General features: G+C 42.7%; 1 protein-coding gene across 1 annotated transcript; it reads left to right on the top strand.

Moving 5' to 3' along the window:
• The first annotated feature begins 4579 nt into the window (after positions 1-4579).
• On the top strand, positions 4580-20158 carry LOC147625923 (GCIP-interacting family protein). The gene is made up of 5 exons (XM_086817456.1): positions 4580-4790; positions 5193-5383; positions 5482-5722; positions 19178-19314; positions 19415-20158. The coding sequence occupies exons 1-5, from the start codon at positions 4646-4648 to the stop codon at positions 19640-19642; spliced, it is 942 nt and encodes a 313-aa protein (XP_086673582.1). The 5' UTR covers positions 4580-4645; the 3' UTR covers positions 19643-20158.
• The last annotated feature ends 506 nt before the right edge of the window (positions 20159-20664 follow it).

Here is a 20664-nt window from a genome sequence, read left to right as displayed (position 1 = left end):
AGGTTTTGCCCACTTATGGCATTGGGCACATAGATGGATAGTCTGGATCTAATAGGTGGTCCAAAACCACCAAGGTGCCAAGTCTTGACGTGACAGTGACAAAGACAATGTTTGACACAAAAGGGAGTCATTATTTAGCGCTTTCTACCATGTTTAACACAAAAGGGAGACATTATTTAGTGCTTTCTACCACGTCCAAAAGGGTGGAGAAGCATAATTATGTGTTCATTTTTGAAGTATAATCAATTTATTCTTTTTTGGAACATAATCAAATGTTCAAAAGGCATAATTATGTGTTCATTTTTGAAGTATAATCAATTTATTCTTTTTTGGAACATAATCAAATGTTCAAAAGGCATGTCATGTGTTCACAACTTGGATTCAATGTTTATTAACGAAAAATCAAAATCACAATATTTCAAAACATTTAATGTGCATCCATTCATTGGCTCATGAGCTAACTAACAATATTGAAATTTACTTTTGAAAATAAAAAATATATTTCATGGTTGCACAATTCTCGATCTTGATGATCAAAGCAACCTAAATAAGTTGTCATTACATAGATACAACTCTCAATCTTGATGATGATCAAAGCAATGTTTTAGTAGTAAAGTACCTTCTCTTATAGTATGTACTCTTATGTTTATGTTATGGTTGTAGGAAAGTGAAGAAGATATGGAAAATTGAACCATCCATCTCTCTCTTGTGTGGTTTTTTATTCTTGCATGTGTGTGTGTGAAGAAATTAACTTGCAAGAAGCTCAAACTCACCCACTCCCCCGTATTCTTCACATAAGAGTTGTTTCTATTCCTACAAATGTTGAGTTTGGAAGGTTCTTAAGAGTAGCCACCAATGGCACATACTCTTCCAATGTCATGCTTTTAAGAAGGATTGCTATTGCATCCTCCTCTTCCACCGATGTACCAATGCTTTGCTATTTAATTCTTCTCTTCCACACCGGTGTACCAATGCTTACAAGTTGATTCATTATGCATTTCATCTTGTTAACATGTGCAGTCCCATTCTTTCATTTTGAGGCCAGAAAATTAAATCTTTAAGCTTATCTTAGAGTTTTTCCCTTTAGCCCCAAAAATATTTTCTAATTTATCTCAAGCGTCTTTTGATGTTTTTAAGTCGGCAATGTAATGTATGATTGAATCTCCTAAAACTACTGCAATTATGGCTACACTTTTTTTTTATCTCTTACCACCCATACATTCTTCGATTCTTCATCCATGGGACACTTCTCTCTCCCACTTACCATGCCCCATAGGTTCTCCCTCAATAGTATATACTCGAGTTTCACTTGCCAAGTACGAAAGCCATTTTCAATGAGATTGGATGTCGCCATGATTCTATGCAATGCCATAAGGGAGGTCTTAGCAATGCCATAAGGGAGGTCTTAGCAATTGTGTTAAATGCCAGTGTCTAACCCTTTTACAATGAGAGATTAATGCAATTACATGTGTGAAATACCCCAAATACTAAAAAAACCCAAATGTGTAAAGTTTTAGAAATGTACCTTGGATTGGATAGGAGTTTGATAGCTCAAACTCCTTTGATAGGAGATTGAGCTATCAAAGGAGAGAGGAAATGTGAAATAAACATATATGATGATGTGAAATAAACACATACAAGTATGTGAAACAATCATATACAACAAGGACATGCAACACCCCAATTAGAAGTCCCAACCCTTGATTACTTAATAACCCTTCTAATTAGCTAATGAAGAGATGAGCAAAAAATTACTTAATAACCCTCTCTAATTAGCACTAATGATAAGATGAGGAAAAAATTACTAAATAACCCTCTCTAATTAGCACTAATGATAAGACGAGAAAAAAATTACTTAATAACCCTACAACACCCTAGTTAGAAGTCTAAACCCTTGATTACTTAATAACCCTCTCTAATTAGCACTAATGATGAGATGATAAAAAATTTACAAAATTTACCCACACTATTATAACATAGTTTTGAAGAGTATTTGGAGGAGTGTGAGTACAAATGAGACTTCAAAAACTTCATTCCAAGCAAGAACGAGTCTTTTTGAGCTAGTTTGGGGCTAATTATTACCCATGTTGCACTCAACCTTGTATGCCTTTAGTTTGCACCCAAACACTTGATGTTGCTGGATTTGAGCTCTCCAATAGAGGGCATATATTAGTTCTAAAAATTACTTCCCTAGGCTCTTTGTTTTGCTTTGATTTGCCTATGAAACTCGATGATGATTAGGGCTTTCTTATTACAAATAATTCATAGAAATGACTAGATGCTCTAGATTGATGAGGGGATGGTGGAGGCTTTCATGTGGAAATTCAACATGGGAGCAAGCTATGAAGTGTAGAAATGGATTAAACTCATGGTTTTAGCATATAGCGTACTAATGATAATTAGCAATTGGATTAGCAAAATAACAAGGCAATGATATGAGATGTGCATACGCAAATTGCATTGGATGGGTGGTGAGAATTAGCAATTGGCAATGATATGAGATGTGCACATGCAAATTGCATTAGATGGGTGCCTCTTAAATAGGCTAACAATTAGCAATTAGATTAGCAAAATAACAAGGCACTAACATGAGATGTGCATATGAAAATTGCATGAGATGGTGGGTGCCTCTTAAATAGGATGAGAATACATTATCATTAGCCACCAATTTGGCTCCATAATCATGCTTAATCAAGCTCCCACTCATCAAGGTCCATCCAAATGCATTAATGACTACAACTCATCCACTAGCCCACTTGAAGGAGGTGCCTACTATTGAACTAATTTGGGGATGCTTCTTATTCACTTTTAATGCATACAAGCTACATCAAATCCAACTCCCTTATATCCTATTGAGGTTGCATGTCCCCAATTAGTGCCAAATTATTGCACCCTTCATCACTGTATTTCTAACAATTGGGTGTATCAAGCTCTTCCGTGAGTACAAGCTATAAGAACGACATCTTAATCATTAATGTTCCACTCACTCTTGAGAAACATCTTCTACTTTTGTGGATCTTAATCATTAATGGTCCACTCACTCTAGAGAAATATCTTCTACTTTTGTGCATTTACACGATATCACTTATTTGAATGTAAATAAAATTGAGGCTTCAAAAATGCGGATTTATGCGCAAGTATTATGTGTTAACAAAAATTTTGAATCCCGATATGTATTTTACCTGCAATATCTATATTGAGTGATTTGGAGTCTCACACGTGTAGTAAGACTAGCTCTTGAAGATAACCTCATAATAATTTAAATTAAAACTCAAATATTACGAGAACCATTTTTCCACCATGAATACATAGTCGTGCAAAACAACCAATCCATTTGAAATTAAAATTTATGGATTTAGTTCTTTATCATCATGATGGCAAGACTAGTTGCAAATTCATTGTGGTCTTAATGCTGTGCCCGACTCTCAATCTGTATAAGCACTTCTAGCACATTCAAATGAACTAAGCTTGGTATTTAGTATTTTTTTTCTCGAGTACATTCCACATCCATACATCCATTTTCACATCCACATTCATACATCCATATCCACATCCACATTCATACATCCACATCCCCATTGTTATTATCAAATATTGATATATTATTTTGGCTGTTTTTGAAAAGTGTAGCATTGCTTTTACTTTGTGTGGTTGACTTTTTTGAGCACTAATCCAAGCCTTCACATGCACATGATTAGATCTCTTAAGAGTTTTAGGATTAAGGTAGCTTAGCTTGCTCGCTCTTGATGTGTGTTGGCCAATCTATTTTACAAAAAGCAACCCTAGTTGATTGTAATTGACTGCATTGATGTGTAGTGTGTGAAGCTGATTTGGTGTCGACGCTTGGGAAATGTGTGTCTCAACTAAGTACAATGTTCACATAAAACCTACAATTTATAATGGACCTACTAGTAGTGGGTTTGTGACTTGGAAGGAGGAGGTCCTCAGTTCAAATCCCCGTTGCCCCCTCCCCCGCTCCCCCCCCCATTGGCATTCAAGATTCTTTTTGTAGCCACAATTGTACTGCCTTCAGGTGGGAGACCAAAAGATTCTTCCTTTTCCTCATCTTCTTCGATCATATGTACTGTTGCCATGAATTTACTTTTCTCTCAGGACATTCATGTGATATGTGTCCCTCTCATTGTGGCAATGGTGGTAGCATCGGATTGCAGGTTTCTTTGGCTTTCCATTGGAGGTTTTTGTGGCAACTTTTCTCTCACAACATCTTTTCCTTTAGCCATCCTAGTTTTATCAAAATTCTTTGTAAAATAAGGTGGTTTCGAAAAGATGTGTTAGGAAACTCATGCTTCTATAGGAAGGCATCCTGAGTGATAAAGGGTATTACTACCTGAATATGATTAGAAATCAAAATAATGTTAGAGTGACTAATAGAGATTTTCATGACCTAAACTAAACTATTTCAGTGAGAAACCTAAATTTCCCCCCCTCCCCCAAAGTTTAAAGTTAAAGAGATTGCCCAACTTACTTAGGGAAAAAAAATAATTCAGTTTTACCTATAATTTTTTTTAAAATTTCAAAGGATCGGAGTTATATTTTAGCTCCAAATGGCGGGCTCCAAAAGGCTACTTATTGGTCGAGGGTTTTTCTTCTTTTATTCTTTCTTCTTCCACTCTGTATTTTGGCGATGGCAGGCAAAAGGGATGATGCGAAGTTTGGAAGAGTTCACCCGGAGTGTATCAACGCCTCCAACCCCTACCACGAGTGCGTAGAGTATTGTTTTCGGCGAATAATAGAAGCTCAAACTGCTGCCGCAGATCAGCGCGACTCTGGTGCGCTAAGCCCTAATTCTCATTTACTTCTTGATTAGGATTTGCTCTATGTTCAGGGTTTCTACTGTTTACGGTTTAGGGTTAGGGCTTGTAGTGCGATTACAATTTCTTCTGTTGTGAATGTTTTCTATGGAGGGTTTTAAAAGTTTTTCCTGTGAACAAAGTTGATTTTTGTTTCTGTTTAGGTTTTGTTCTGTGTTTCCGTTCAGGGTTTTCTCCGTTATCAGGCTTTACACTGTTTTCTGTTTAGGCTTTCTTCTGTTTCCTGGTTTTCCTGTTAGCTTATTGTTTTCTTGTTTAGGAATCTTCTATTGCTGGAGGTTTTCCTTTTCAGGGATTTTTTGATTTTCCTTTTTACAGTCTCTTCTCTTTCCTAAGAGAGGGCTTTCTTCTGAATTGCAGGGTCTGAGGCCGCAAAGGATGCCCTTGATGGGAACGATGATGAAGGCGATCCCCAACATGAACATCACAAGGAGGGTGCGGATAGTGATGGTGGAAAACAGGACAAAGATGCTGAAACCGCCCTTGATGCCGAATCCTATGCAAAATTAACCCCCATGCAGAAGAAGCTTTTTGATTTGCGTCTCAAACTGGTTAGTCTTTTTGATACAGGCCCTCTACTGGAATACAAGTAAAACTTTTGAATTCTTCAAACTTGTGTGGCTGATCACTCCCTTTCTGGTTTTTGCAGAATGCAGCCCGAAAAGCAAATCAAAATGAGATTGTTGCAGAAAAGAAGCGTTCAGAGGCTCCTGTTGAGACACGGGGAGTTTCAAAGCAGAAGTGGTTTGAAGAGAAACAAAAACGCCTCGGAAAGCAGCTAGATTTGAATGGTTTAGATGCATCAAAAGCATTCATGCTCGATACTCAGGAATCAGCGGAAGTGAAGTACAAGAAATGGGAGAAGAAACCTGCTCCATTTGGTTGGGATGGTAAGGTTTTTCATTAATAAAATTTAGCTCTTAATTGATCTGCCATGTATTGTATGTATGGGTGTGTAAAATAGTAGGATTCAGGTGGGAAGTGATGCTTCAATGCTAATATGAGAGTGCTGAAATGCAAGACTGAGTTTTGGAAACTGCTACCTCAAACTGTGAGTGCGTCTCCTTCTCCGAACTGCAGCGAGGTTGATTTCCGCATTGAAGGACTGAATGGAAGTATGAGGATGCATGGTGTGTTAAATAGTAGGGTTCAGGCGGGAAGCGATGCTTCAATGCTAATATGAGAGTGCTGAAATGCAAGATTGAGTTTTGGAAACAGCTACCTCAAAGTGTGAGTGCATCTCCTTCTCCAAACTGCAGCGAGGCAGTAATTAGGCAGTGACCAATAATAGCTTGGTTATTGCTATAAAAGTGAGTTTGGGATCACTTATCAGGCAGGACCTCGGGGGGGCCAGAGTAGCTACAGGCAGGTAGGCGTGTGTGGTATATGGGATGCCAGGGTGCGCTGTCGGGGCTTGGCTGACTCACAGCAATCTGACCATATATGGTCCTTGCATTGGTATGAGAGCCAGACTTGTAGGGTTGAAGCATGAGGAACCTTGAGAGGAGGAGAAAATCCCTCACAGGGTTTCTTCTGGATTAGCGTCTGGGGGCTGCTTTTTGTCTTTCAAGGCGCGTATGGGACACTTAGGACGAAGGACGGAGCATAGTCAGATGTAGATGGGGAAGACAGTGTGGTTAGATGTGCATGGCAATCAATCTTTTGGTTGTTGCATATCTATAAAAGCTGGAGCTTTTTGGCTATGTCTCCTTGAATTTGCTTGTCTTCTGACAGGAATTTTGTGTGCGCGGTTGTGGGTGGAGCCCTGTGGCCTCATGAGAAGGGGGTATGTTATGGACTGTTTTGCTGTGGCAGAAAGAGGGCAGGGCGAGTTCTGCAGAGAGCTGAATTCTATGTGTCGTAGGAGTTCTTGCTTTTTGGGACTATGCTGTGCACGCATGGCTGCAACAGCAGTGAAAGGTTGAGCCAAAGCTTGTACTTGGAAGGAATTCTTCTTGAGTAATAAAATATCTCAAAGGGGGCTCAGCCCATTCCGTCCCCAGCGTGGTATCTCTGTGATTGGTAAGATATAATTGGTCATTGAACAAGGTGGAGGCAGTTGGGTGGAAAGGCACAAGAGGCAGGGGGCCTACCACCACCACTGTCTGCCTTCACCTTTGTGCTGTCACTCGGCCTCTTTTCGGGAATCACATTTTGCAGAACAAAAGGCTCCTGTTTGGCATGAAGAATTTACCGAAGGTCCATGGCTCTCTCTCCTAACGAGTTATCGCTGACCATGATGCCTACATTACCTTGCTGAGTGAAAATCTATAACCCTGGAGCATAACTTTTCCCATGAAGAATACAATGTTTATGGCAGTGGTCAAAATAGATGTCAAATGCCATTGCCGGTTGTTTAATCCAGCAAGCTGAAAGGTCTCGACGTATGAACCTTGCCAACTACTTGATGAACACATGCAATGCCAGCGCCAACGCAAATCTTGATCAGATGGTACACAAGGACCTTGTGTCTATGAAGGCCTGCATCTCTCCACCTTTTGATGCTTTCATGGAAAGCTCTCGGAAGAGGGTAGAGGAAGAAGTCCATGGTGGCAAGGGGCCTACTCTGAGTGTCGACACCTACCTCCCAGCTTCCAAAGAGGAGGACTGCTTCATCACTCTCATCATTGGAGCCAAAAGCTTTCATTCTCCCTATGCTGTGAGAACCACTGGCAATCCACCTTGGCAAGCTCTTAGGGTTACTTGATGATGGGTTGGAAATCTGTCATCCTTCCTGCCTGGACTTTTGTCTTCTGATACTTTGACATCGTGACTTTGACACTTTGGCTTCAGACCTGCTCGAAGTCTGGTTAAGAATTGTGCATCTTGTTCCAATGCTGTCCCCATGCCTGCAATGCCCTTTTCCTTAACAAATCCATGGTCTTCTTGTGCGGGGATGATCCTGCTTGTTGCTCCACCCTTGGAAATGTTCCTGAAAGCTAAATGATATGCCCTATGAGCATAGGTATACACTTAGAGCTGCCTTCCTTTGGCGTTGCCTGATGCCTAGCCCGCTCCATGACTGCTACCCTAGTTGCGTTCTTCATATGGATTTGTGCACCTCCTTGGGACTACTAGTGCTTAGTTGGGCTGAGCATGATGCTCTGATACCAATGTAGCATGCGTGGAAGCCTTGTTGTTCTAATCCACAGGCCTAAGTCTACATATTGAGAAACATGCTGATGCTTAACGCAATGATAAGACAAAGAGAGAAAAGAGAAATGAAATGTGTATTCCATATATTGATTTGGCCTAGCTACTTATAGGTCCTTTTTATGCAAGTTGGTTTGTAGACAATAGTCGGCCTGTTGAATCAAAGGAAGCAGGTAATTTACCAAGTAGTTTATGGATGGGATTGTTGATGTCGTTTCCGTACTCCACAAGCTGCAGCTCGAGGAACTCTCAATCTTCTCAATCAAGTTATTTGACTCATTGATTGTAAGCTTCTCCTGATTTGACTCCAATTTGGCAATCTTCACGGTTGAAACTCTCCCATACCTCCTCTGGATCTTTGCCCACATCTGATGAGCATTACTCTGCGTAGAGACAAACTGTGCCTGTATAGATGGAGTCATGCAATGGATGATGATAAGTCGAGCCCGAGCATCCAATATGCTTCTCAAAGCAGGGTCCACCAAGTGAGGTGTGGAGATAGCTGGCTCCTTCCAGCAACAACTGAGTAGAGAAAGACCAAGTATGATAGTTGGTTGGTGTAAGCTTCATGGAGTCACTGACTTGGGGAGGATTGTAGGATGGTATAAAGGCATAAAAAATTGGGAAAAAATGCCTAAATAAATATGCACATGCAGGGCCTCATAATGGCCCGTAAGTACAAGCATGAAAATGATGCAGTAGACCCTCTCGAGATGATATAAAATCCAACACATATATCTCGACGACCAAGGAAAATACCGAAAAATGCCAAGACTGTTGGTTGGCCAGCCTTCCAGGGTTACACTTATAGGCACACAGTTCAATGTTGGGGTTTTTTGCTCTAGCATTTGTGTTTGCATTAGAGCAATGGGCTTTTTTTGCATTGTTGAGTAGTGATGGCAAGGTAGAGGATGTATTTGGGGTGTTAACCCAAGAGGATAAGTTGGACGGAACCTTATGGAGTTTTATGATCCGTAATGTGTTGGTAGCCAAAGGGCTTTGGGATATCGTGTTTGGTGATGACACATGACCACCAACACTTCAGCGAGCTACACCTAAGAGAACAATTGCACAAAGGGTTGCAAATGTAGTATAGGTTGCAGATTCTCCTCTCCCTATGTAGCACAAAGGAGGTGGGATTCTCGTGATGCATAGGCTATGCCGTTGATTGCCTTATCATTGAAGAGGTCTACTGTACCTCATATACAATCATGTAGATCTGCAAACAGGCATGGGATGCACTGGACAATATGTATCAAACACGAATTGAGGCAAGGGAGATTCCATGACAGAGCATCTTACCAAGGTCAAAGATTTAAGAGAACATCTGGTGAAGTGGTACCTGATTGGTAGCTTGTTATAAATACGTTGAATTCTTTGCCCTCTTCTTACCTTGGGTTTCACACCTCTCTTAATCTCTCTATGAGGGGTGGTAGAGATCTAGTCTCTTCTGAAGAGCTTGTGGGCTTGCTTCTACAAGAGAAGCAAACTAGGGCCAATCACGCTCATGGTGGTGAACAAGCTTTCAAAAGGTGATAATTCAGCCAAGGGTGAGCCTTCAAAGAAGAATAAAGGTAAAATGTCATTTTTGTCACAAGCTTGGACGCTATATCAATGAGTGTCGCAACAGGATTATGAAAGACAAGAAGAAGGATGGAGGCAAGGAGTCTGGCAATGTGGTGGATTCTTCGAATGACAAAAGCGAGAATTCAATCAACCTTGTGGAGGATGATTGGGTGTTTTCCACCATAAAACAGGTCAATGATGAGTTGTCTTTGAGTGCACGTGAGAAGACTCTAGACAGACAGCAGAGCTTCCAGGCATATCACTTCTAGATGTGATGTATTTGTTAGATATCATCCCCTTCTTGCTAGCTTCTTGTTTGGTGTTCTATTATAGCCTCTAGGGCTGACCATGTTAGTCAGAGGGACTGGTCACCTCTCATATATTTTTCCACATTATTCCCCATATTATGGAGTCTTGGGTATTTTCCCAATCGTAAAGGTTTTTTAATCATCAGTCGGCTGCCTACTCATGGACATATATATGGCCGGCTTGCCTCCCTCATTTCTCACTGCTTGCTTAGCTTTGTTTGCTGCAGTCCCTCTGTCAAATCCCCACGGATCCCCTTGTGATCGATCTTGGTTCGAAACTCAAATCCTGCAAACAACAAACAAGCAAGGGAGTGCATGCCTGACTCACCTCCCAACCATGACAGCCGTGGGCAAGCCCACAGTCTTGGCTGTCCCCACCGAGCCACGAGCTGAGCTAACTAGGTTGACGTACCGACCAATCTCCTCCTCGTGACGTCCCATACTGCCACGAAGCTGCCCTCGCGGGCCTCGAGACTGCTGTCGGCCTCGGTTGCATAAAGCAGGTGCACGTCTGCACTAGATCCAGGCTCCAAGACCATAGAGCTCTCACAAACTCGCGAGACTCTCTATATTACAATAACTAACCTTGGCCACCCCTTTATAGGCTCTTGGCCGGTCATCGGGCGTCCACACTTGGCCGCCCGCCCGTCCATACTTGGGTGCCCGCCCGTTAGTATATCCCTAACTCAGCTCGTCAATCAGCCTGCCTAGTTCCAAGCTTCCCCAAGCCTCGAAACTAGTCTTGCATGCGTATAGTACACGGTAGATACCCATTGTGCACATGACACCCTCACATGAGGTTTTCTCCTCTCGTGCTTGGGACATGTATTCCTTTTGGTGATGATATTGAGAGTAGGTTCACTTGTGTTTCCTCTCCATCTTTCTCTCTCACTCTCTCTCTTGTGTTTCTACTTTCCCTTCTTCTGTTGCACATTCTATCATGGTATCAGAGCATCTCATGTTGTCATGTGCACACTCTTCCGAGGTGTGATGTGGACATGCTTATTTCTTATAGCCACCTAAAGGGCAAAGTTAGAGGAAGATTATGTTAGATTGGAGCCATTTTGGCAGCCTTATAGGTGCCCAAGACATGCACCAATGGTTGGGACATATTATGGGCACAATATGAACACATTTTATGATATTTTTGATGACTTTTTATGGCCTAAGAGGTGAAAACCGACGTGATTACGACTTGGTATAGAAATCTCTATATAAAGACAAGTCATGTGTCATTCTTAGCATTCAAAGACAGAGATTGCAGAGCCAAGACCAAGGACATGTAGTCTAATAGTTTGGATCAGCCAAGTACATCTCCAAATCAGCATTTTCCATTAATGCACAAAGGAGGACAATAAGCATTAGTTCAAGCATAGTATTCATAGTCGAGATCTACATTGGGTCTATGACAATCATTGTAGTTACTCATTCATTCAATAATATATAGTAGGAGTAGGTTAGGTAAGGAGTCTCTCTCTTCTCCTTCTCTCTACTTCTCTATGTCATGAGCATGTGATTAGCGTTAATCTTTATTGCTTTGAGTTAATTATCATTAAGCACACTTCCGCATAGTAGTCATGTTACATTGGTATCAAAGCATCTAGGTCTATCCTAGGTAGAAGTTGTGTATGTGGAATTAGGGTTTTTGAAATTAGGGTTTGCATTTTAGGGTTTGCAAGCCAAAATTAGGGTTTCTTGAGTTTGCATCATATCAGCCCTCACAAAACAAGTTCTCATATTCAATGTGCAAAGTCAAAAAGTCAAATTAGGGGTGTTTTCAACCCATTTTTGCATGTGGCATAGGTTGCATATGTCAGAATACGTAGCGGAGATGATGACTAGATCTGGGAACACGAGCAAAACGCATGCAGAAAAATACAGCACAAGAGAGAGAGAGAGATATAGGCGTGTAACTCTGCTCTAAATACACAAGAAGATCCCGAAGTATGATACAAAATGGTATAGGGGTTGGGGGCCTATTTATATGCCCCCCCATTAGCAGTCGGCCTGCTGTAGGGCAGCCGACTGGACACAAGAAACCTCCACGACTGAATAATCACAGTCGGCCAGCAGCAAAGTGGGTCGGCCAGCATCAGAAAAGTCCCACGACTCATGTAGTGCAGTCGGCCACTTCCAGAATCTCCACAGATGCAGTCGGCCAGGTTCAGGGTCCTCCTGCCACTACTAGAGTGCCTCCTATGCCACAGAAAAATAGGGAAAAAATGGAAAAAATACGGAGAGTGGGGAAAAATGAGAAAACACCTTATAAGGGCGGGCACACCCACAACAAAGGCCCTGGTGTATAAAAATCGGCAGGAGATGACTTCTGACACCCCCTCTCAGCTCTTGGCCCTGAAACCAACCACAGGGAGCTGGGGTGCCGCGTGAGCAAATCCTGAGATAGTGACTTCGTGAAGAGGTCCACTGTATTGTCCTCTGTCGAACAAAACTCTAGCAAGATGTCATTAGCAACGATCTGTTCACGAACAAAGTGCCTCTGGATGACCATGGGTTCCTCCAGTGGAAGCCTACCTGCAATGCAACCTCTGCATCCTCACCACCTCACAAGCAGCATCACAAGCAGCTCGGAACTCTGCCTCTGTCAGCGACAAGGCAAAAGATGACTGCCTCTTACTGCCCCGTAGAATTGCTCTTGGGCTTGAAGTAGATCTCCTCGTGTCCGGATCTCCTCCCCAAACAGAGTCACTCTTGGCGTGGAGTCGGACTCCATCCAACAATCCCCCTCCTGTGTACAAGAGTCCATGATCCTTCGCATGCCGCAGAAACCACAGGAAACACAATCTTGCCTTCCAAAGAGTCATCTGTAACCATGAACTCAACTGCCTCATCAGGAAGCTCCCGTCCAATCTGGTGTCCATCAACCAGATCAATGAACCATACAGCTTCTGAGTCAAAGAGGCATCACACTGCTCACAAGGACCAACACTTGTTACGGTGCAAAAACAAGTCCTGGAAACCTGATGAAGACCACGCAAGGCCTTTTGAAACCTGTCAACCACCCCCTATGAGTCCGGAACCACTAAGCCTGGAGTATGCACCTCCTTCTACAAGTAATCAATTGCCACCTGCCTGGCTTTCCGAAAGGTCCCCGTGGAAAGAACATCCTCATCTACTGGAGATTCTTTGTCTCGAATACGACGAGACATCAGAGCATAAGTGACCTGTTCAGTTTTCTCTGACTGACAAACACAAGAACCACCAACATCAGTACTCGAAAGTTCCTGCCAACTGCTGCCATCTACTGGCAAGCTATCCACCATCTGGTCTCAGAAAGCCTGTACCTGCAGTGTATCCACACACAAGTGGCCATTACTAGACTGTCACTCATCACAAACCTGAGGACCTGGGAGAGAGTGTTGAAAGCTTGTAAACTCCATTCTCCACTCCGCCTTCCCAAACCACTTGGCTTGTTGCTTTGTCCCGGAGAGCAACAAAATGCTCATCAAACTCCACCCGTACGCCAGTCTTGCAAACCTGATGCACTGACAACAGATGAAAACCAAGTGCCGGAACATACAACACCTGGGAGAAATGCTTCCTCCCTCTGCCATCGGGAACTATCTCCATCCTGCCCTCACTGTGAACTGGGATAGTGGATGTATCCCCAGTAAGAATGTGACCAGAATACTTGCACAGATCTTGTAAACCAGAGCGGGAGGGAGTCATGTGCCTGGAAGCACCACTGTCTAGAATCCACTCCCGAGTATCCGTCGTGGAGAGTCCTCCAATCTCCTCCCTGCCTGAAGAAAATGAAACATCGGTGTCCACCACCTCCAGGTGCACAAAAACCGGAGTCTTCATGATTGCTACTGAGGAATCTTCACCCTTCTCGGTCTTCCGCTTGGGACATTGCCTCCAATAGTGGCCTTTCTTGCCACAATCATTACAGGTTCTCTCTGCCTTTAGTTTCTCGTGGTCAGTAACGGACTTCTTCTCAAAAGACTTCTCCGACGAAGCCTTCCCTTTGCTCGTGTTACAGCAGTTAAGGCCTCCGAACCTCCACCCTGAGGAGGGTTCGTGAATCGTTCCTCCTGGTCCAGGACCATGGGCACAAGCTCCTCCCACGTGATGGTGCCGAGCCTGCCACTGGTAATCAAAGACAAGTAAAATGTTGAGTACGAAGAGGGCAAGTGCGACAGCAACGTTATGGCCATGTCCTCTGACGATATCTCCTTCCCAGCCTAAAGAACTTCCTGCTGAAGAGCTTGCAGCTTGTTAATATGCTCTCGCATCGTCAACGACTTTGCAGGGTTCATAACCCGCATCTGTACTTCCAAGGAAATCCTCTTCATGGGCGATACCTTGTTGTAAAGAGAAGCCAAATGCTGCCATATACCTCTGGCCAGCGTCATATGCTTTACATGATTGATTACTTGCGGTGTGCAGTTGAGAAAGAGACCCTGGCGTTGACCCGATCCCACATCTGTGTCTGAGCCTCCCGGTCCTTTCGGATCGACGGTAACTCCCCTTCCTCTACTTCCGGCCGTGGAACACCAACAACGACGAAATCAGCGATGTCGTAAGACTCCAGAACAGATTCCATCATAACCTTCCATATGCCGTAGTTGTACTCTGAAAAGGGTGGGTGGGTGGGAACAAAGAAGAACTAATATCTGCAAGTGGCTGTCCAGCAAATCAGCCCGTCGTCCTCTTGCTTCTCCTCTTCCCAAACAGTCCTGTACGGTCCACCAATCAGCCACACAACAGTCCCTCTCTTGCTCACACAAATCCCAAGAACTATCTAGAGCCCAGGCTCTGATACCGTGCCAGAATACGCAGCGGAGATGATGACCAGATCTGGAAACACGAGCAAAACGCATGCAAAAAAATACAGCACAAGAGAGAGAGAGAGAGAGAGAGATATAGGCGTGTAACTCTGCTCTAAATACACAAGAAGATCCCGAAGTATGATACAAAATGGTATGGGGGCTGGGGGCCTATTTATATGCCCCCCCATCAGCAGTCGGCCTGCTGTAGGGAAGCCGACTGGACACAAGAAACCTCCACGACTGAATAATCACAGTCGGCCAGCAACAAAGTGGGTCTGCCATCATCAGAAAAGTCTCACGACTCATGCAGTGCAGTCGGCCACTTCCAGAATCTCCACAGATGCAGTCGGCGAGGTTCAGGGTCCTCCTGCCACTACTAGACTGCCTCCCATATCACAGAAAAATAGGGAAAAAATGGGGGAAAATACGGAGAGTGGGGAAAAATGAGAAAACACCTCATAAGGGCGGGCACACCCACAACAAAGGCCTTGGTGTATAAAAATAGACAGGAGATGACTTCTAACAGCATATAGACTAGGAGCAGCAAAATTCTTAGCCGTAATACTTCATTTGAACATTCCTTGGACCAAAACCTCACCCCGCTAGAGAGGTACATGCAAATTTGTAGGCAGATGTGCAAAGAGTTTGTAGCCATGGTTCAACGGCGACAACAAGAACACAAGGCCGAATGGAAGCGGATAGATAAGGAGTGGCATCAATGAGAAGAACATAGGGCGAATAGATGAGGAGGAGCGTCAAGGGGAAGAAGAAGACGATGGGAGATTCTTCGAGTAGTGAAGGAACTTGATGGCAGCCATGAGACTAAGTACAAGCAAGGAAGCAAAGGTGGCAATCAAGCTGGATAAGTGCGTCGCGACTCGCAATTAAGGACCAAGGACAAAGGGATATCATACAAACACAAGAAACAGTGTCGGATTCGCAGGTCAAGGTTAACCAAGGAGCTCAAGTGTCGAGTTGTGTAGAGTCTCTATCAGTTCCAGTATCGATCTTAGAGGTCATCACAGACTATGAGGTTTCAACAATTCTCTTCGAATCCGTCAAGCATGAAGATGAAGTTCTAGCAGTTCTCTCCAAATCCATTGAGGAGGATGAGGTTCCAACATGTCTCTCCGAATCAATTGAGGAGGAGGATGAGTTGAGTGCTTTAGTAGTTTCCAAGGAGGCAGATCTCTCTATATCCTGTTTGGAGGAGGATGAGGGTAACCCAATAGTTTCCATGGAGTTTACCATGCCACTAGAGCATCCAAAGATCAAGGGGCAAATTCTAGTGCTTGCAGTTCGAGCAACAACAGAGGCGAGAGCACGAGGAAAGCAAGCAAATTTGGTAGCCTTGCTACCTGAGTTAGATTTCAAGATCGTGTCTTTGTCTCAACACCAACCGCATTTGAGCATTTGAGGACCCATACCAGAGTAGAGCAAAGGCGCATATGTGTACCCGTGCTTCAAGTTAGGTAGGAGGAGATGTCTTGTGCACACTCTTCCGAGGTGTGACGTGGACATGCTTATTTCTTACAACCACCTAATGGGCAAAGTTAGAGGAAGATTATGTGCCGATTGGAGCCATTTTGGTAGCCTTATAGGTGCCCAGGACATGCACCAATATGAACACATTTTATGACATTTTTAATGACTTTTTATGGCCTAAAAGGTGAAAACCGACTTGATTATGACTTGGTATAGAAATCCCTATATGAAGGCAAGTCATGTGTCATTCTTAGCATTCAAAGACAGAGATTGCAAAACCAAGACCAAGGACATGCAGTCTAACAGTTTGGATTAGCCAAGTACATCTCCAAATCAGCGTTTCCATTAACACACGAAGGAGGATAGTAAGCATTAGTTCAAGCATAGTATTCATAGTCTAGATCTACATTGGATCTATGACAATCGTAATTACTCATTCATTTAGTAATATATAGTAGGAGTAGGTTAGATAAAGAGTCTCTCTCTTCTCCTTCTCTCTCCTTCTCTCTACTTCTCTATGTATTGAGCATGTGATTAGTGTTAATCTTTATTGCTTTGAGTTAATCATCATTAAGCACACTAACGCATAGTAGTCATGTTACACATGTGCAAATCACTCTTCATACCGTCAAGGTGCCTTTGGTGCTTGCTAATGGCAAGCAAAGGATGTGCTTTATGTGTGAGGCATAAAGAAGAACTTGGTGTCAGTGTCTTCTGTTGCTATGCAGGGTTTGCATGTGGAGTTCAAGGGCGAGAAGTGTTTCATCAAAGACCCTTCCAATGGGTTTCAAATTGTCCATTGGTACATTATGCAATGGGTCATATAGGTTGGATACCTATGAGTTGCAGGCACATAATGCATGTTTAGTTGCAAGTGATACTTCCGCTATGTAGGCAGCTGAATTGTGGCATTCAAACTTTGGAAGTTTGATGTTTCTACAGAAGCATAATATGGTTGAATGTATGCCTCATGTTGAGATCCTTGGAGGGCATGTTTGTGAGGGTTGCATTCTAGGCAAAATGCATCGAAAGCCCTTCCCTTGTGATGGTGTGGTAAGAGCTAAAAAAATTATGCACATGGGTGTATCCAATGAAGGAAAAATCCAAGGAGTTAATGCATTTTTAGCACTTCATGCAATGGTTTAGAATGTTGCAGGTTGTAAAATTCACTCTTGGTATAGATAGAGGAGGTGAATACATGTAGGGGAAAGGCATTAAACATCAATGCACGGTGCCGTATATACCATAACAAAATGGATACACGTCTTTCGAGGATTATAGAATCACACTTTTATTTTTTAGCACATCCACCACCCATTAGAGATAACAAATTTTTTGCTCCATTTTTTTTAAATTCATACATCATTCTAGTATCAAACTAATTCATAATATATAGATATTCCTTTATTGAATATATAGACATTCTTTTATTGAATATATTCTTGTATTATTAACCCTTTTGTTATGAATTCTGACAACAACAAGAAAAGGTAATATTTATCACCGATCCATCATTGATTTCTTCATAGCACGAGCATCCACATCAGCCACCCGTTGCGCCGACACTGTCGCATCAACATATACTAGCACATGGACCACATTCGCATCCCAGAGGAGTCCTAGGTGGGCAAGCCTACTCCACTCTACGTCCTAGGCGCCCGCAACCCAGAGCACGAGGATCTCAAGAGACACATACATGAGATTCTTCAACGACATGACCTTCCCTCACCGTAGATACATCTCTCCTCAGGAGCTCCGCTTATAGAGCCATGTTTCAGTTTTCAGTTGTCACGTTCTTTTTTTACCCATGGTATCATTATACTATTCATGGTCTCATAGGCTCTTCCAGTCTTGCTCTCACTCGTCCGGGGACAAACTCAAAGAAGGTGATAATGCTCCAAACATCATTGATTGCTTCACAGCACGAGCATCCACATCAGCCACCTGCTGCGCCGACACTGTTGCATCAACATATACTAGCACATCGACCAAATTCGCATCCCAGAGGAGTCCTAGGTGGGCAAGCCTACTCCACTCTACGTCCTAGGCGCCCGCAACCCAGAGCACGAGGATCTCAAGAGACACATACATGAGATTCTTCAATGACATGACCTTCCCTCACCGTAGGTACATCTCCCCTTAGGAGCTCTGCTTATAGAGCCATGTTTCAGTTTTCAGGTTTCACGTTCTTTTTTTACCCATGGATGGTATCATTGTACTATTCATGGTCTCATAGGCTCTTCGAGTCTTGCTCTCACTTGTCCGGGGACAGACTCATAGAAGGTGATAATGCTCCAAACATGTCAGATGAGACTCCTATCTCCTTTAGATGTTGTAGGAGGTGCGCTTGGGGTACAATATCAAAAGCTTTGCAGAATTCCGCAAAGCAGTAGTATATCATCTGATGTCATGCTCTGCCTTCCTTAATGATGGCATGGAGGGTGAAGATATGGTCAAGGGTAGAATAACTCCTTTGAAAGCCTGAGTGTGTGTGTCTGTGTTTAAGTAGAGGGAGAGAGAGAGAGAGATTAAAAAATGTCAAGTGTATTTCCAAGCAAAGACGTCTTAATATTCTTTGAGTAGAGCTATCAATTTGCTCTCTTGTTTGTGTGTGAGGTCTTTAGCAATGAATATTGGCTTGGGTTCTTAACCTTGGTGAGCAAGGTTTACTTCCTTGACCAAAGTGGAGGCATCATTAGAAGTATGAGGCTCTCTGCTCGGGCTTCTTTGAGCCTTCTCACCATGTACCACTTTGTCACAAATGTTTGTAGATTCAGAATTAGCAGCACCTTTAGGCTCAATTTCTGAAAATATGTTCATTACTAGCAGATTAAGCATATTTCTTTGTATTTTAATAGATTTAAAAGTAGAACCTACTTAATGAATCATTTTTTTTTTCTGTACTTCGCCATGCTTTACACTTCTTTGAGAAAGGTGGCATTTGTTGAGCTATTCACATATGTCGTGTAGGTTGGTAATAGCTAGCATACATTTTGTTTGACTTCAACAAAATATTAAATATTTCGCTGCTTATTTGCTTCAGTCTTCAACCAGCGCTCTTTATACAATGCCTATAAGAAGAGGACAAAGCATATCCCGTACTCAATGGAGGATTACATAAAAGCAAAAGAGTCGGATCCTGATTTCTACAGAGATGGAAGTAGTCTTCAGTATGGGAAGGTTTGCATTGTCATTGGGTTCCAGAAGCTCAGCTCTAGGATTGCATAAAGGCTATTTTTGTTAGTTTTACTTACCTGCCTGCTGCTGTCTTTCCATTTAGGCTTCGGATATACCAGAAGAGAATGTGAATAAGATGGTTGCTGAATTGGAAGACAGGGACAGCAAGCGAAAGGATTTCAGTAGACGGCGCAAGTTTCACGAGGAGAAAGATATTGACTCTATCAATGATCGCAATGAGCACTTCAATCGTAAAATCGAAAGAGCTTTTGGAAAATACACGGTGGAGATCAAGAACAACCTTGAGAGGGGCACTGCATTGCCTGACTAGGGAAAAGGGATCGGTGTGTCCTAATTTGAAAACCTGCGTTCCTGTGATCCGCAGAGCCATATACATGAATCCTGCTTTCAATAAGGGACCATTCAAGCCTAGTCACCTTCTGGCATGGGGTGCGCACTGAGAGTGCCGTTGAAGAGAATGCTAGACTGGAGAGAAGGTGCTTTCTGTGATAGACAATGGAAGATTTCTGATCAAACTTGCCTTAGGTTAGGTCCTATGATTTATCTTGGGCATTTAACAGACGTATGTGATATAAGAAGGCTCATTGTGCAGAGAATGCTCTGTCGCCTCTTTTTTGCTCGTCTCATAGCTTAAATGTTACTTGATTGGGGTGAGGTAGAGGTTCTGGTGGAATTAGGGCACTACAAACCTACTAAATATTGGTCTATACAATGGTTTGTAAAGGAGTTGTAAAATTTAATGCCTGGTGTTAGCGCACTACAAACCTACTATATATTGGTCTGTAAAGGGGTCCTAAAATTTAATGCCTGGTGATTCATATTTCAACCCTAGTAATGTAACTCATATTTCAACCCTAGTCCCTTCAATGCCGAAAAGGACGTCAAGGGGGTGTGGGCTTCAGCACCTTGGTTCTGGATGAAGGTTTGTAGACTGATGCCTATGTATCTTTGCACGCAAACCTATCCTCATGCACACTAAGGGGGGTGTATATGTGCAAACCTGCACCCTTGGGTCTGATGATTCACAGTATGCTGTGCTTATAAGTAGACATGAAGGTAAGGCCTGCACTTTTTGCCAATTTATTAAGTAAACTGCACTTTTTGTCAATCTATGATGTGCTTAAAAGTGGTTTCTTGGTCGGTTGCCTTTTGAAGGAGGGTTACTAAGTACTAATCGTGTGCAGCTACTTGTTTTACTTCTTGTATGCTAGTAAAGCACAATGATTTTGAGGAGAATCATTGCCTCGACCAGGTTAGGCTGCATTGTAGAAAGAGAGTTGTGCACATAGTAAGGTATGGTGCAAATTAGTTAGCAAATCATTAAGTCCTGTA

Source organism: Cibotium barometz, chromosome 23 (genome assembly GCF_041138505.1).
Source record: "Cibotium barometz isolate CiBa-2024 chromosome 23, ASM4113850v1, whole genome shotgun sequence".
NCBI lineage: Eukaryota > Viridiplantae > Streptophyta > Polypodiopsida > Cyatheales > Cibotiaceae > Cibotium > Cibotium barometz.
Note: the sequence above shows the minus strand (reverse complement) of the source record. Positions and strands in the feature narration are given on the sequence as shown.